This window comes from Orussus abietinus, unplaced genomic scaffold, assembly GCF_000612105.2.
Source record: "Orussus abietinus isolate OABI.00-Male unplaced genomic scaffold, Oabi_2.0 scaffold263, whole genome shotgun sequence".
Lineage (NCBI taxonomy): Eukaryota > Metazoa > Arthropoda > Insecta > Hymenoptera > Orussidae > Orussus > Orussus abietinus.
The window spans coordinates 88,770-104,922 of NW_019394409.1; the positions used below are offsets into that span (position 1 = coordinate 88,770).

General features: G+C 50.2%; 1 protein-coding gene across 2 annotated transcripts in view; it reads left to right on the top strand.

Moving 5' to 3' along the window:
* LOC105701524 (neuromodulin) overlaps positions 1-16,153 on the top strand; it is a 61,560-nt gene that overhangs the window by 20,252 nt on the left and 25,155 nt on the right. Inside the window, exons 1-2 of one of the 2 annotated variants that reach the window (XM_012428334.2) lie at positions 5,468-5,605; positions 11,365-11,723. In XM_012428334.2, the coding sequence (XP_012283757.1) occupies positions 11,502-11,723 (222 nt within the window). In that variant the 5' untranslated portion in view covers positions 5,468-5,605; positions 11,365-11,501. Of the gene's footprint in view, positions 1-5,467; positions 5,606-11,364; positions 11,724-16,153 lie in introns of those variants that run through there. The other variant, XM_012428337.2, reaches the window with a different exon arrangement.

Genomic DNA, 16,153 nt, shown 5'->3' on the forward strand with positions numbered 1-16,153 from the left:
ACGTAACGATCGCTTCCTGCAAACTCGACGGCACGGAGGCGGAATGCAAATGCCCTTGCACCCGTTTCGGGTCTACGAGGCACGGGCTTGAAAAACTTGGGATATGTCTGGACAACGAGGCGAGACGTCTTTGTACACTGGCGGACATGAATGCCTTCCCATCATGCATTGCCGTTCCCGTGTCTGCAGGGAAGGCATTCGTGTCCACCGCTGTACGTAGCGTCCTTATAGCGGGAGGTTCTTGTAACGCTCTTACCAATGATATTAAGGCGATATTAAAGGGGCGTCAAAGAGGTCTCGCCCGTGAAACCTTACAACGTGAATATGGAAGACATAAGAAAAGTCCTGACACCCATGAACTATATATATATATATTTTTTTTTAATGAAAAATGTCTGGATAATTTAAAAAAATTTTAACTCCCTCACCTTAAGGTAATACGAGAGTCGAAGAGGTCTCATTTGTGAAACTTCTTCGTACTGAGTGTACCGAATCGTTTGAAGCTTTACAATGTGAATATGGAGGCTGTAAGGAAGGTCCTGATACGTATGAAGTCGCTATTTTTTTTTATAGATATTTTTAAAAATTGTAAAATGAGAGGGTCTCCATATTCTCGCTGTTAAGGTTGGGACGATTCGGTAGAAATTCGGAGAAAGGTTTCGGGGACGATTTACCTCTCAGATGTCAGTTTCGTCCCACCTTAAGGCGTTCTTACAGCAAATCTTGTAACATGCTTTACAACGGGAATTTCCGAGGCAAAGTGGAGTGCGGTCCCTCGCGGCCCTTTTTTTACAGTGATTTCATATAAAATCTGGCGCGAACGAAAGAGCAGAAGGAACGGCGCTCTCCGGTCACGTAGATTGCCGGAAACGGAAGCTCCACCCTAGGCCAGGCTACGACTGCGTTTGCGTTTACGTTCGCCCGAGGAATGTCGAGTGATCCGACCCAGCGGGATCACCCGGGCAGGATAAATAAATCCCGCTCTATTTACCGTCCTTCCCTTCGATTTACGTCCCGGAAAAATAAAGGGAGGAAAGGGAGAAAAAATACGAAAGAGGCAGAATCCTATCTCAGCCGCATTGAAATCTCTCAAATTTCTCGCTTAACCTTTTTCTTCGCTTTCTTCTTTTTTTTTTCCCCCAGACAAATATACGAGAAAAGTGTGTAAAGTATCTTATCTCGTTGCCTGTCCACATTTTTATACGTAGGGAATATGGGGGTCATTATGGGGTGCTTTGCTCGTTTCGGCGAAGGGACGTGGGGAGTGAAAATAATTTTCCTTTCAAGTGGGAGGGTCGAACGTGGGACCGACTCGAATCAAGGGAACCTTTGTATTCCGTGGTAGTTAGCCACTTTATTAATTTAGGCAGGATAATGGCCGCGGTCAAGACGCCATTCAGAGGTTAACGTTCCTTTCCGCCCTCCTCTGCTTTAACCCTCCTCGTTAACATTTCCGCCTTCTTTCTCGGCCTCGTATCGCTTCCGAGAGTCGAGATCCAATCGTGACGAATTTTCCCTTCCGACGCGTTCTCAAATCGGTTCTATTCCATTTTCTTGAAAAGACTAAGGTTAAGTAAGAGGATAATGTGAAAATCAGGAATAAATAATACATTTCACGTAAGAAAGTTCCCAGCGTAGTTCCTCGCACGCGTCCTCGGGATTTTCTATATATCTTTGTTATTTCTTTTCTATTTCTGTTTCGTTTTTTAATGCCTCATTCTCGTCACGTAAGAGCGGCTCGTACTCGGCGGGGATAATTCGCACACCGTGTCGGGAAAATTGACGATCCTCGCCGCTTGGGACGGAAAATCGAGGAAAATAATTGCCGTAGGTCGGGGACGATTTACGCGCTCGCGGTGTCGGGGTCAACGAGAGCGAATTCTCTGTCCGAGTGTCTTCGCGGTCGCTTTCGGTGGAGGGAAAAGGGGGAAACAAGTTCTCGAGGCGGCGACATGTGTCGGGGATTTTTCTTGGCACGGACTCGAGGGCTTTCAGGGAGATCCTGTGGGCTTAACGATCGGCCCGGAAGGGTCCTCCAGCGACGCGGAGGATCTCTTCGGGGCGTCTAAAGTGGAACTCGCCGGGGTGTCTAAAGTGGAACTCGCCGGGTAGTCTAAAGTGGAACTCGCCGGCAGAGGCGGCGCGCGCGGCCTTATGGCCGATGCCACGGGGCGCGGCCAACGGTGGCGCAGGAAAACGGCTCGAGTGCCGGCGGGTTCCACCTTCATCGAGGAGATATATCGTAGATTGGTCACGCGCCTGCGATCGAATTCGGGTTACACGCTCCTCTCCCTTGAGGTCGGCCTCGACTTTCCTCTGCCCTCGGCGCGGGAATCGGTCCTTTTCGGTCTCCTTCTTTTTTTCCCGGTCAAGGCGCGACGTTTACTTTTTGCCTCCTCCTCCGTCAGAATATTTCCTCGATTTCCCGGAGAAACTTCCAACTTTTTGCTACGCGGAGAAAGAGATGTTCATCCAACCCGAGAGGCATTTCCTTTGAACGGTGCCAAAGAAATGCTCCAATTCAAGGAATTTACCCAAATTACCTGGAATAATTTCAACGCAACGTTTCTTTGGAATTGTGACAATTTATTTGAGTTTATTCGTGTGAGACAATTCTTTGGTTCAATATTTTTTCTTTCTTTTTTTTTCTATGTTCATGTTACTGTCTTTTTTGGCTCCAGTGGAAAAATGATAGTTCGATGGAGAATAATGAAAAGGGAAATCGAGCCTTTCCCACCTAATATTTTGCGCCTGATGTTTTACGCTTAATACATTATTCATATGTCTAGCGCAGGTAAATATATATATATATATTTATTTAGTTATTTATCTCTGATTTCCTGGGAAATTTCGATGGCGCTTTTCAGCCGGTCTGCGTGGGAAATGAAAACGACCAGGTGTCGATAATGGCGGTGGCGCATTGTTTCGCGGGAAGTCCGTCCTCGGTGCGGAATCCCGCGTGCGGAGAAAACGGTCTCCGCACGTCAACCGCCGAGCGGCCGTGATAAGCCACTCGATAATGGACTTCCGGTCGTCGACGGAAAGACGGACGTCCCGCTCGGGCTCGCTGCGAGTATCGATTATCGAAAATCGAGCCGCTGCTTACGCATTCCGGCTGGATTGTGATCCGATGCGTAAGCGGGTTTGCATACCGCGACGCGGACCCTCGATTAAATATTGATATCTCTCCTCTGAGGCCACCTAGAGCTCGCTCCCGAGACAAGTACAATTTCGAAGCGTCGGATCCGAAGATCGAAGACAATTAATCGCCCGATAAGGAGATATCTCTTCCCTGTTAACCAGCAATTAATATAACGTCACTGTATCAACCCGCGACGCTTCTCGGCGAAATTGAAATGGAAAGTCCAATCCGTGATTGATTAGTCCGACCGATGGATTTAATCGCCCGTTGCGGTTAAATTCCTAACCGATAGCGATGTGTACGTTCCCCGCATTCCCAAGGATTATTAGGCGAGTTCGCTGCACTTCGTTATCGGCCCTCGCGATAATTCATCCGCTCATTGTCCGCGTCTCGAGAGCGCTTTCGAGTGGCTTGCATGTATTTCTTTATTTCACGGGATTTCTTTACATGGGATCACGTGAATTCACGACTATACGTATACACGGAAGAAAAATAATTTCGTTACCATTACTATAGCAACGTGGGTAAAGTATTGTTGGAACGAATCTAATGGTAAATCTAACCTTGTCAATAGTTGCCTTATCCATGAAAATCGGTAAAAAGTTGCGGCAATGATTACCATTTGGAATGGTGATATTAATTATGCGGGGAAGGTATGATAAGCATAATGATACGACAACTAGTACCTCGTAGTTACCTTGACTAAACGGTGAAGTAACCGTTACTTTGTCCTTTTACTGTGTTACCTTAGTTGCCACAAACTACTAACGAAAGGTTATCCCATATGTTGCCTTGTAACGTGGTTACGATTATCATTATTGCGGTTTTTCCTTCTATTCCTTTTTGTCTCGTGTAATATGAAGATGTAACGGCATGAAATTTAATACGGCTGGTTTTTAGGAATGTCAGAGAGGTGTGTCGTCTGAGGAGAGGCGGGAGTTTTGGCATTCCTGGTCCGAGGTCCTTTGGGTTCTTTTTGTTCCCATTGAACCCTCGGGATCCCGGATCAGGGGAGCATCTTATTAGCGAGGCGATTCGCGGAATCGGCAGGTCGATTCGTGCATTTCGGGCCCCGAGACCTTGGGACCTCTCCACGTGGGGCCCAATCGCCTCCCACCCTTTATCGAGTGATATCACGAGTCGACCCCGAGTCCCTTTGTCACGGCCAGAGTGTCTTATCGTCGGATCGAGTTACAGTCCTGATACGCACCCCTCACCCCGACTCCCCATAGAGACCCCCCACAATAGCTTCCGTTTAATCGACACGTATCCATGTACGTCAATTCCATCACGGATCTCCATTTGAAAGGTGACCACCAGATGGAATGAGATGACTCGATGGAAAAATATACTAGGGAAACGATATGGTCTGGACAAAAAAAAATCTGCCTTTTTACTCCCCGTTTCTCCGGTTTTTCGGGAAATTGTAGCTGTCTTTAAATACCCCGAAAAATGACACGACGGATGGAAAATTATCGATATCGAATCCAGGAAAATCCCTGAGAGCAGCTGAAAATACCTGGGATTCCCTGCCGACGTTCAAGGGCCTCCCCCGCGAGGGGAGGTCCTCCCCTCGGCGGGGTCGGGCGCCGACTGGGGTGTCGCGCGGCGAACCCCACCCCGAAGATGTCGGGGGTCGGGTGCGCAGCTTGCCGCGCGCATGCGGGTCCGGTAACCAACCGAGCCCGGGCGCCGCGAGTCCGGTCGAGGCCCGTTCCGGGCCTCATTCTTCCCCCGGCCGTCGAGCGGTACGCATCGACTCGCGAGAGGAGAGCCGCCGCCTGGGAGGAAGAGTCGGTGTCAGTCCCGCGGCCCAGGGCCCGTCCAAGGACCGCGCCGCCACGCGCCTCGCCCAGAGTTCGAAGACCTCGCGGCCGCCGCGGGGTGCGTAGTCGGAGATAGAGAGGCGTCGCCGCGATCGATCGACCCTCTAACCACCGCCGAGAGTGCCGACCGAGAGAGAGAGGGAGAGAGAGAGAGAGAGAGAGAGAGCCCGGAGGGACCGGCGCAGAGGAGGGAATCGCGAGTCGCGCGCCCTCTCTCCTCCTCGGCGAACGTTGCGCGTAACTCTCGACTCGAGGTATTGATAATCGGCGGCGCATCTCTGGAGAATACGCCGCGAGGTTGGCCGAGGTGCCCCGGGGACGGAGAGAGGAGACAGGACTCTACTCGAAGGGTATCCGCCGGTCCCTCGGATCGCGGGATGCGCTGCTGACGGAAGGACCAGGGCAGGACCTCTCCGTCCCTCCGCCCCGAGCGGCGGCGCGCCGTCTCTCTCTCTCTCGCGTGCGCTCGGCGGTGCGCGCCTAGCTTCGGCCCGGTCGCGGTCTCGGCGCCGGTCGGCCGCAGTCGGCCGCGCGATCCCGAGCCGAGTGGCCGCGAGTGGCACGCTCTCCCCCTGCACGCGCACCGCGGGACTCTGTGGGATTTTCGCCGACTGGGCACTCCCCTCCGTAGGATTCGGTGAGTACCCCGGGACGGGTTTTCAAATCCTCGCAGAATATAAAAATGGAAAAGAAAAATAATCTCGGTAGAGCCTCGCGCCCAGTACACACCTGTGCAAGGCACTCGTGGTGTCGAGTGCGACGAAGTGGGATATAAAGCGGCGCAAAACGTGCACGGTATAAGGTATCCGGTGACTGAAATTATAGTGCGCCGAGGGATCCTCGAAAGTGAGGTTAGGTATCTCTCGCTCTTTTTCTTCCTCCTTTCTTCCTAGCGAGCGAGACGTCGCTCCGGGCGCTCTTTGTCGAGGCCCGCGCGCGCGCGCGCGCGCCCGCCCGCCCGCCCGCCTTTGTTCCCGGCGGCGCGTCCCAAGGTTTTGGAGGTTAGGTCGCGCGAGGGTGCCTTTTGGGTCTCCGCGATCGCCATTTTGGGCTACGCCGGGAGGCAATCGATAGCGACGGCACGCGCGGTGAGATATTCCCTAGGCCTAGGGGAGACTAGGTGGTGCCGGCGGGCTTCCGCGTTCGGCTCCCGGAGGTGAGGAGTGCGCTTGCTCTCTTTCTCTCTCTCTCTCGTTCTGCGCGTATCGCGCTCTCTCCCTTCCTCTCCCCGGGATTTCCCGTCGATCGATAACCGTGTATCGACGAGTGGCCACCACGGCTCGGCCCGAGCCGAGATTATTCGATCGGTGCGATGTCGTGGCCGGTCGCCGCCATCTTGGACCGGCCGACCCCCCTCCTGCGCAGGCGCGAGTGCCTTTTGCAATTAATCGCGTCTCCCTCGCACGGGTGGTTCCCGCCTTTACAAGTTTGCCGGTGCCCCTCCAACCGCTGGTAAAAGAAGAATTGTGGGATAAATCTCAAATTAAAAGTAGAGAATTCTCGATAAAAACAAAAACTCATAGATCTGCACTCATGCCTAGTGTTTAGCTATAGAACGGAAGGAGGGCGTTTTTTTCACGCCAAAAATGAGGCGCGAGGATTAGGTTCCAGATAAAAAGGACGCGCATCAGAGAATGTCGCGTTAATTCCGTGTAATCGGCCTCTTGCAACCGTGTCCTGGGCATGCACGGAGACCTACGTACACCTTGGGACGTACCTACGTATTTGGCGGTCGCGGATTGTCGGGGAAGGAAGAAGAGACGATCGCCCGATAGCGCCGTAAGGCCCCACGGCTCGCCCCACGTGTAACCACGTGACAGGCCGCCGCCGCCATCTTGCTTTCTGCCGGGCACCCGTCGCTCGACCTCGGGAAGTATTTCCGACCGCAGGGACATTTCCACGCGTTTTCTTGCCCCGCGTACGTTTTCTTTCCGTCCGTGATACTTGATTCCTCCTACATCGGGCCTAGGTTGGCTCCTATCTCGGAGAGGAGAGCGCAGGAGACGAGCCGGAGAAAGGTTCCCTCGGGTGGCCGCGGGCCAACCGAGAGCGAGAGACGCGTGTGGCCCGGGAGTGAGGAGCGAGGGAGACGGAGCGAGGCCGCGGTAGAGGAGAGCGAGGAGGACGGGGATACCTCCGTGGCTAGGCGAGACCCCGGAGGCGGGAGGACGGAGCTAGGCTGGTCTACCCGGGAGCAAGGAGGACAGACTGGAAGGGACTAGAGGTGTGCGGACTCGAAAGGAAAATGGGACTCTTTGTTCGGACCTCGCGGTCTTTCCAGGCGAAACGCGGACTCACCTTTGCCTTCCACCGCCCCCCGCGGCTTTTCCGCGACCCCTCCCCTCGCCCTCGCCGGGATCCAATTTGCCACCCCTTTCGTGCCCTTTAAGGGCCTTTTTGCCGCGAGCCCCCTACCTCGGGGCGTCCCTCTTGAACCTCCGACGTAAAGGGAACGCGGGGACTTCCACGGGAGGGGAAACGTCAAAGGAACGTCTAAACACTCGAAGAGCGAGCTCTCCTTTGAGCTTATCCCTTTCATATCTTCTTTCTTTCGTTATTTCCTTCTTCTTCTTTTTTTTTTTGGGGGGGGGTTCTTCCATTAAGAAAAATCCTCGCGTCCCCCCTTGATTTTTAGGATTATACGCGGCTCTCTTCGTTCTTCCACTTTGATGACGATAAATCGAGTATTCCATTTTTATTTCCTTCTCGGTTCTTTTTCCTATTTTACATTGGGCTTAATTCTCTCTTCCTTTTCCCTGCTTTCCATCCTGAGAGGGCGCCGTTCATTTTGACGCAGGTTTCCGCGGAAACTACCGCGCCGTGGTTCTAGCTCCTGTGACTTCGGGCCCGGCGCTCGCCGCAACGGGCCGCTGCACCGGCCCGTTGCAGGCGGCGAGAGAAAGGCTCGGGAAAACGAAGGCGCGCGAGCTGCAGCTGCAGCTGCAACGCCGAACCCGCTCCTCTCGCCGGTAAGGTTTATCTCGCGGTTTAGACCCGAGGCGGGAGAGGAATCTTGCCTCTTGATGGGGTGGGGGGCCTCGATTTTTACTCCTTCACGAAATGAGCGTTTTGTCACACTAGAAAATACTCATGGGATGTAATTCAATATCTATATCTCCTGATTTCCTCGATTTGACATTTATCGCGAAAAAACGTCTCTTTGTTGCGCTTTAATCTCTCTTAAATCCCTTTTTACCTTCTTTTTTCCCCTTGAAAATTAAATACTCATGGAAAATAATTCAATATCTACGCCTTGTGATTTCCTCGATTTCATATTTATATTCATCGCGAGAAGTCGACTTGAATAATCGTTAACGACTCTTTTTTTGCTTTCATTTTTACTCGAATTGAAATATCTCGCTTGTCTGTTGAATTAGGAAATGTCAAGCTTTTGGGTGTCGGTTTTACGTCCCGTTGGAGGTTTTTTTTTTTTTTTTTTTAATGAATCCTACTTTTTTTCATCGAAGGAACTTCGGTCAAAGGAGATGGGGCCTGATTTGAGTTAAGATTCCGCCGATGAGCGAGCTCCACCGTTCCGATTGGCGTTATCGGAGAACTTGCCGTTATACGACTCGCCCTGAGCGATAACGGGTCGTTAACTTGGCCACATCTTCTGTGGTCGCCGACTCGCGACCGCTCCTGAGCGACTTGTATCGCTCAGGTTACCCCTGATAAGGGAGGACCCTCTTATCACGTGTCGTCGGTCGATCCGCGAATACGATTCGGGTGTTTATCAGAACTAAGAAAAAGAGAAATAAATCGCAACACCTGGAAATAGATCAATCCGTTGGCGGAATAACGCGTGTGTTATATTAGACGTCACCGGGGAGAGACATTTAGATCTTGCGAAAATGTCTAATTATTAGGCCTTGGAGATGTTTTTTTACCGGGCAAGTCGCGATGCGGCGATGATTCGATATCGAGGATCGATCGGTCGGTCGCAATTGCCGGCTGATTCGATTTAAATGCCTCGTGGCTCTTCCTCGAGGTGCGATTCGCTCGGGCCATGGTGCAGCTGCCGTTTAAGAATAAATATCCGCGGACTTTCCGCACGGGTATTTTCGTGCACGCCCCTCGGGCCGCGCGGAGCCGGCCGTAAACAAGACGCGTGCGGCTAGCGCGAATTTGAATTTTATTTTATTATTAATATCTCGTTGTCCTAGTCGTCGCGCCCAGCTTCACCCTGCACAACATAAGGGAGGAGATTACTTCCACGTCAGGATGAATATAAAAATAAAAAAACCTCAAGACTCTCTTTTATTTGATTTTTATTTTTTCGGTCATTTTTATATCGAGGCCCGGGAAACTCGAGAGAACGTAATGAATGACTCCGTTTCTTTTATCTTTCTCCCTCTCTCTCTTTGTTTTCCTACAGCAGGAGGAAAACTTTATCGGCAATGCTGTCCTTTGCTAAAAGTGCGTCTCTTATTTTCTTTTTTTTTTTTTTCCCGCGCGTAGATGGGAAATTGCGAGTCATATTGTCAAGGATCAGTAGGATTGGACGATTATCGATCGAGGTCGATCCTCTGAGGCATCGACTTACTACGTCGATTGGACGAAGGAGGGAAACGGAGAGAGAATGAGAGACACGCGAGCGCGGCGGCGGGATCGTTAGCTTAACAGGCGACGGCAGTGACCCCTGAATGCACTTATTAATCTATTGAACGGGATTGATAAAAGAAATCTCCGCGTCGTTCTATTTATACGGCCGCCTTGAATAGATAATTACTCTCGACTCGGTTCCTCTCTCCAGCGCAGAAACGACGCCATTCGGCCACTCTGTCTCTCTCTCCGTCTCGCTCTTTCGCATTCTCCCCCCCTCTGTCTGCCTCGCTCTCTCCGGGACGCGCTTTATGCGTAAGCGTCACGCACCCGAAAGAAAGAGACAAACGCATTGGGGCCCTCTTTCTTTATTTTTCGCTGGTTTCCCTCTCCCATGAGCGCAAAACATTCTCTAATCACTCCTCCCCCTTCTATTCTTCCTGAATTTCCGGGGAGCGATATGTTAAGCCTTTACCCTTTGCACTTTTTTTCCATTTTCTTCTTTTGTTCCCTTTTGTTGATTTTTAATTTTCTTAAGATGACGGTAAAGGGTCCGATAAAAATACAAGAGATTAATAATTTCCGGGGGGGGGCGATATGTTAAGCCTTTACCCTTTGCACTTTTTTCCATTTTCTTCTTTTGTTCCCTTTTGATTTTTAATTTTCTTAAGATGACGGTAAAGGGTCCGATAAAAATACAGGAGATTAATAATCTCGTTTTTTTTTTTTTTCTACGATTATCAGCTGTTGAATATCTTTGTCTGTTAGTAGTCGTAAGGGCTTTGGAATCCTTATCAGGCCCTCACGAGTGTATTTGATAACGTGAGAGGTACTCGCCAATCGAGCTATAGAGCTGCCGGATGAATTATGTTAATTAACTCGGGATTGGGCGATTAGGGAATTGTTGGCCGAGGAATGTCCCTCCTGTCCCCCACGCATCTCGAAAACGGGACGAGGTCCTGAAAAAGCGCCTTATCACAGGATGCGAACCGATATAGAACACCCAGATAGGAATGCCGCCATAAAGGAGAGGGGCCCCGGATCGAGGTTTGATAGACCTCGACCTTGATGTCGGACTGCCGGAAGTGCAAATTGCATGTTGCATTTCGAACGCTCTGGAGGGGGGGCGGTATTTTTTATTTTTATTTTGGGAGCCGCGAGGGACGGCTCGATTTTTTGTTATGACTTCGGGAGATTATGTCGGTTGGATANTATATTCGTTACGTGGTAACGCAACGTGTGTCAGGCGTTTCCTTTGAACTAGAAGGCCTTACACCGTACAATGTCGGGCTTTCAGATGGTGTTAGAATAATGGAGAACGGTTCGAAGGATGCCGAAGAACGGCGGAACTGTTGGGGTGCGTCCTAACCTAGAATTAGTCGCGAGGCGGATACAATCGCGTCTGTTTTTCTTCAACTATGAGACGGGAAAAAGTTGGCCGCTTGTCTTGGATCGGATTGCGAAATTATATCTGATGTATCGAATGTGAGGAACTTCAAAATCCCGACAAGAAAGCAAAAATGTGGAAGTAACGATTTTTTTATTCTCCTTTTTTTTTTTCCCCGCGCCTTAAATACTTTTAACCCTCGATAAGATTTCGAGATAAAAATTCCTGGGATTTTCATTGACCCGATACCATAGGATATGTTGAAATTTTCAAAACTGGGCAAAAATGTATAATTAAGGATTTTCTCGTTTCTTCCGCGCCTGAGATTCTTCGAATCCTCTATGAGATTTCGGGATAAAAGATTTCGGTGATATTCATTCGATTAACTGGATAAATTGTACATATTGAGATTTTGTGAAATTGGATAAAAATGTGGGAGTAACGATTTTGCTCGTTTTCCTTTGCAGCTGAGACCCCGGAGGAGAGAGAGAGACCGAGCCAAAGGAGGGATAGGAGGATCGCCCGTCGAGAGAGAGCCGCAGGGAGAGACAGAGAGGGGTGTCGGTGTTAAGAAGCGCGCGAGGCGAGCAGGAGAGACAGAAAAATGGGAGCGCGACAGAGCAAGAGGTCGGTCGACATAACGACGACGCCGAAGAAGGAGGGCGTCCCGGCGGAGGGCGTCGGCGACGCCGCGCCCGGGGACGGCAAGCTGGAGAGAATCGAGGAGACCGACGCCAAACCGACCAGCAACGGCATAGGGCCTCACACGGACGCCGAGGAGAAGGACAAGGATAAGGACGAGACCGCCGAGAAGGACAAGGAGAAGGTGAGTGGTCCATTTCCTCCTCGGTTGGCCCTCCGCTAAGGATCCTAACCGGGGAGATTTTCAAAAAATTCCGCCGAAGGGGAATTTATTAAATAAATTGTATTAGTGGAACTCTGGCGGAATAGGAACCACTCTTCTTCAAGGAGCTGAAGAAAGGCGCTCGAATCGCCGGCGGGATCCTTTCCCTCTTCAAGGTCCTGGCTCGTCCTTTCGATCCGATCGACCGGACGATTTTCAAACAACGGAGGTAGAAGGGAATTCGTTAAACAAACCCTTGAAGAGTCAAGGTCCTGGCTCCTCCTTCCTCCGATCCGAGTTTCAAAAAGAAAAGGGATTTTTACATTGATTTACGAAAGTGGATGTTTGACGGAATCAGGACCACTTTGCTCGGAGGGGCTGAAGGAAGGCGCTCGGGTCGCCACTGGTATCCTTTCCCTCTTCAAGGTCCTGGCTCGCCTTTCTTCCAGGCGGAGGATATATCCCTCTCTCTTTTTCTCCGTCCTCCCCCTCTCTCCGCGAAATCCGCGAGCCGGCTCGCGCGGCTCTCTAAGGCCACCGGGCCTTCTTGCGGAGGACCCTGAAGAGGGGACTCTACCTATTCCTTGTGTTTCGCCAAATGCGAGCCCACGTCTCGACGCCGATGACGAAGACGGAGGATGAATCCTCGATATGTCGCGAGACGCCGAGTTCCCCTTCGTGGCAGGGAAAGCGTCTTCGGGGCGTCGCGGTTTCTCCCTCGGCTCCTTTCTTCTCTAGGAAACTCTATATTTCCTCCATTAGGCAATCCCGGTAGTTGTCACGCGCCAAATACGACGACACGCGAGAGAGGGCATCCCCTTCCGTTTCTTGCCATTGTCCGCCGAAGGGGAACCAGGACACCTGACAGGGTGATGGGACTCCACCAGGTTCGCTAAGGTTACTCTTCGGCATCGGGGAATAATTCCCTCCGACTTGTATCTTTCTCTTTTCCTTTCTTTCCGTTCTTCTTCCTCTATTCTTGCCCTCACCGTCGAGGCAATGGCGATCGCGCGTTTCGCTTCGTGGGGTGTCGAGTCGGGGTTCTCGAGAACTCCGGAAGGTCTTCTTCAGGGTATTAAAACCGAATTGTCGGCAAGCGTTGGGTATGCACGGGATATTTCGCCTCGAGTCTTCCTTCTTCTTCGCTCCTCTCCTCGGCCGAGGCGAAATCTCGTAAAATCTCGCGGCAGGTGCAACTCGGACCCGATCACGTACAGGTTCTCGACGGGAACACCTGAACACCTGTCCCGTGACTCTCTATCTTATCCGAATAACCTGACGATACCGCTCCGATCCCAGAGGTGCATATAAAGTGCCCTGAAGTGAAACCCGAAAGAGGACCTTGAAGGATTCGGTCCTTCTCCTCAATTCTCAAATCTACGTTCTCCGTCTCTCTTAATCCTTTTCTTAACTTCTATCTCTCTTCACCGCTCTTCGTCTCTCCCCGTCCCCTTATTCTCTGGAAGTCTCGTGTCCATCACTCGTGCGGGAAAAGAAACGCGTGCGGCGCCCACGCTCGGTCACCCGATCGCGGACAAGGCCAAGGTCAAGGCCACGGCGATTAACCTTGACCGAAACTCCCCATAGGTATCGCCCAAGGTTCCCCGAAATAATTTCGTACGGCTCGCTCGTAAGAACATTCCCTCGATTCCACCCTGGAGTATTTAACAAAAGTATAATAAATTCATACTCGGAAATATTGTCCAAAGATATCGAGGTAACGATTTGTCGAAACCTTTTATTTAATTAAAAAAAAAGAAATTCAGTCATATGAGTTAATTACACCAAAATTCAATAAACTCGCTAGAATCTTGTTTCTCTTTTTTTTTCTCAGATTATTTCAATAGTCGGACTATTTTTTTATTTTTATTATATTATATTAATCGAATCAATTTTTTCCGACGTTCTCAGAGCGAACGGAACGACCTATCCTATTTCTATTGTTCAATCACGGAATTTCGGGAGATTCCTGATTTTTTTTTTCTTTTATGGGATTTTCTCTTGGGTTTATTATTTTCTTTTTATTTCTGTCCTCTCGTTTCGGCGATAATATAAGCGTGCCTCACTTAACTCTCGTTAACGCGGCAAGGTCGGAGAGTGCACGGAGGTACCGCAAGCCCCGGGGTCGCCGGACGATGACGGATTATGTCGAGGAACAGGAGGGAAAAGAAGAGAGGAGGGGAAAAGGAAAAAAATATCCAGAGACGAGATGCTAAGGTTACGGGCAATTTGCCCGCCACTTGCCGGCCACTTACGAGCCGCTTATCCGGACCACGCGGTCGGCCGATTTAACACAACGCGCGCACTTGATCGCGCGGAACTTCGCTCGAATCCGTCGCTACTTCCCCAAGAGAGCGAGAGAGAGAAAAGAGAGAGAGAGAGAGGTGCCGATTCCGTTAAGGCGACTCGAAAAGTGGCCGTCGATCGTTTGTGAAACTTTTCTCCGAACTGTACCAAATCGCCCGAAATATTACCACGTGAACGCGAAGGCCTTGAGGGAACGTCCCGGTACTTGAAGTTTCGTACTTTTCATTTTCAGAATTTTTTTCATCGCCTTTTTTTTTTATTTTTCATACAAAATTGACGTTTCATGGGGGTAGGAAGCCTCTGTATACTCACGTGGTAATGGTTAAAACCATTGGGAGAGGTATTTCATATTTTAGACCGACGGAGGCGTAGATGCAGGTTATGTGCTCATACTCAGGAAGTTTCAATATTTTGTATTTTCAGAACTTTTGTTATTGACAGTTTTTAATCTCTCGTAGAAAATTTAATGTTTTACGGGAGTAGGGTACCTTCGTATTCTCACGTGGTAATGGTTCAAACGATTTGGAGAGGAATTTCATATTTTGGATCGACGGGATTTCTAGGTGTAGGTTATGTGCGCGAGGGATACAGGAAGAAAGGTCGACGTAAACGCCGAGTAGTGGAGGCGCGGAAAAACCGAACGGCAGGGAAACGCGACCTCGAATGATTCATTGGTGAATCATTCGAGGCCTGTTCTCGCGAGGAATTCGCTCGCGTTTCGTCAATTGATCTCTCTCTCTCCTTCTCTCTGTCGCTGCTCTCCGATTACGAACAATTAAAAGCGTCAACCGGTCGGAATTCGCTTTGTCTCTTCCGGCGAACTCGCGTCCCATGGGGTGGATTTTTCGCGCGGTGGAAAGACGAAATTCTAAAATACCGCGGGCATTTTAAGGCGTCGTGAAAGTGGCGTCTGACAGGTCAATCGTTCGTGATACACTTTTCTCCGAAGTGGGTGTACCGAATCGCTTCAAACTTTACAACGTGAATATGTAGGCTATAAGGTAGGTTCCGACACCCACGAAATTCCATATTTTTTTTTTTTTTAATTTTGTTTATAGAAATAAAATTTACAGAATAAAAAAAATTGAATTTCCTGGGTATCGGGACCTTCCTTACAGCCTCCATATTCACGTTGTAAAGCTTGAAGCGATTCGGTACACCCAATTCGGAGGAAAGTTGCACAAACGATCTCTCGAATGTCGCTTTGATGTCGCCTTAAATGCGACCACGTGTCGCCCAGGACTCGGAAATTCATGTTCCTGCACTTCCGGCGCTTATGGCCTCACTTTTCATTTTTTTCTTTCCTTTCCTTTTCGTTGCATCTTTTTTGTCAATTTCAAACCGTGTACAGTGCCGGACATGAATGTGCCTTCCTGTCGTACATCCCCGGCAGTACGTTCACAGCGAAGCATTCATGTCCGGCAGGGTACACGTCGAAGTTTGCGGGGGTTCTCGGTAATCCGCTCTTTTTACCGTAAAAAGTAACGACACCGAACGTTCCGTACCCTCGGTGACTAACGAGTACTCGCGCACTCCTTGTCTTAATCACCCGAGTGCTCGCGCACTCGCTCCGATAAGAGACGTGATTCACGTCTCCGGCCTTTTCTGTCTCTCCGTTCGGAATGAGAGGAGAGAGGAAAAAACAAGAAGAAGAAAAATGTAGTCATCTCAAAATCCTCGATCGTGGGAAAAGCGATTGTCCGTCCCCGACGGGCGGATTCGGACAAAACCGGAGAAGAGGGAACGGGGAGAAAGAAGAAGAAGAAAAAGAAAAAAAAGAGACAGAGAGATAAAGGGAGCTTCTTTCTCGCGGGATCAATACCTACGCGAGGACGCGCTCTCGTTGTCGGGAAAACAGCGGCGGAGACACGCAGCGGCCAACTTGAACAAAAGCACGCCGAGAGGGAGAGGAAAGTCGGGAACGAAGAGGGCCGATTATCGTCACGAAAGGTCGGCCCGAGAAATCGTGCTCGCGTACGCGCACTCTCCCCGGGAATTATTTCCTCCTCCCCCCCCTCTTAGAGATGCATTTTGCGTGCCCCGACTCGTTCGCCTCGAATTTTGGGAACCTCGACTTCTGCCGCCTTTTTTTTCCCCCCTACTTT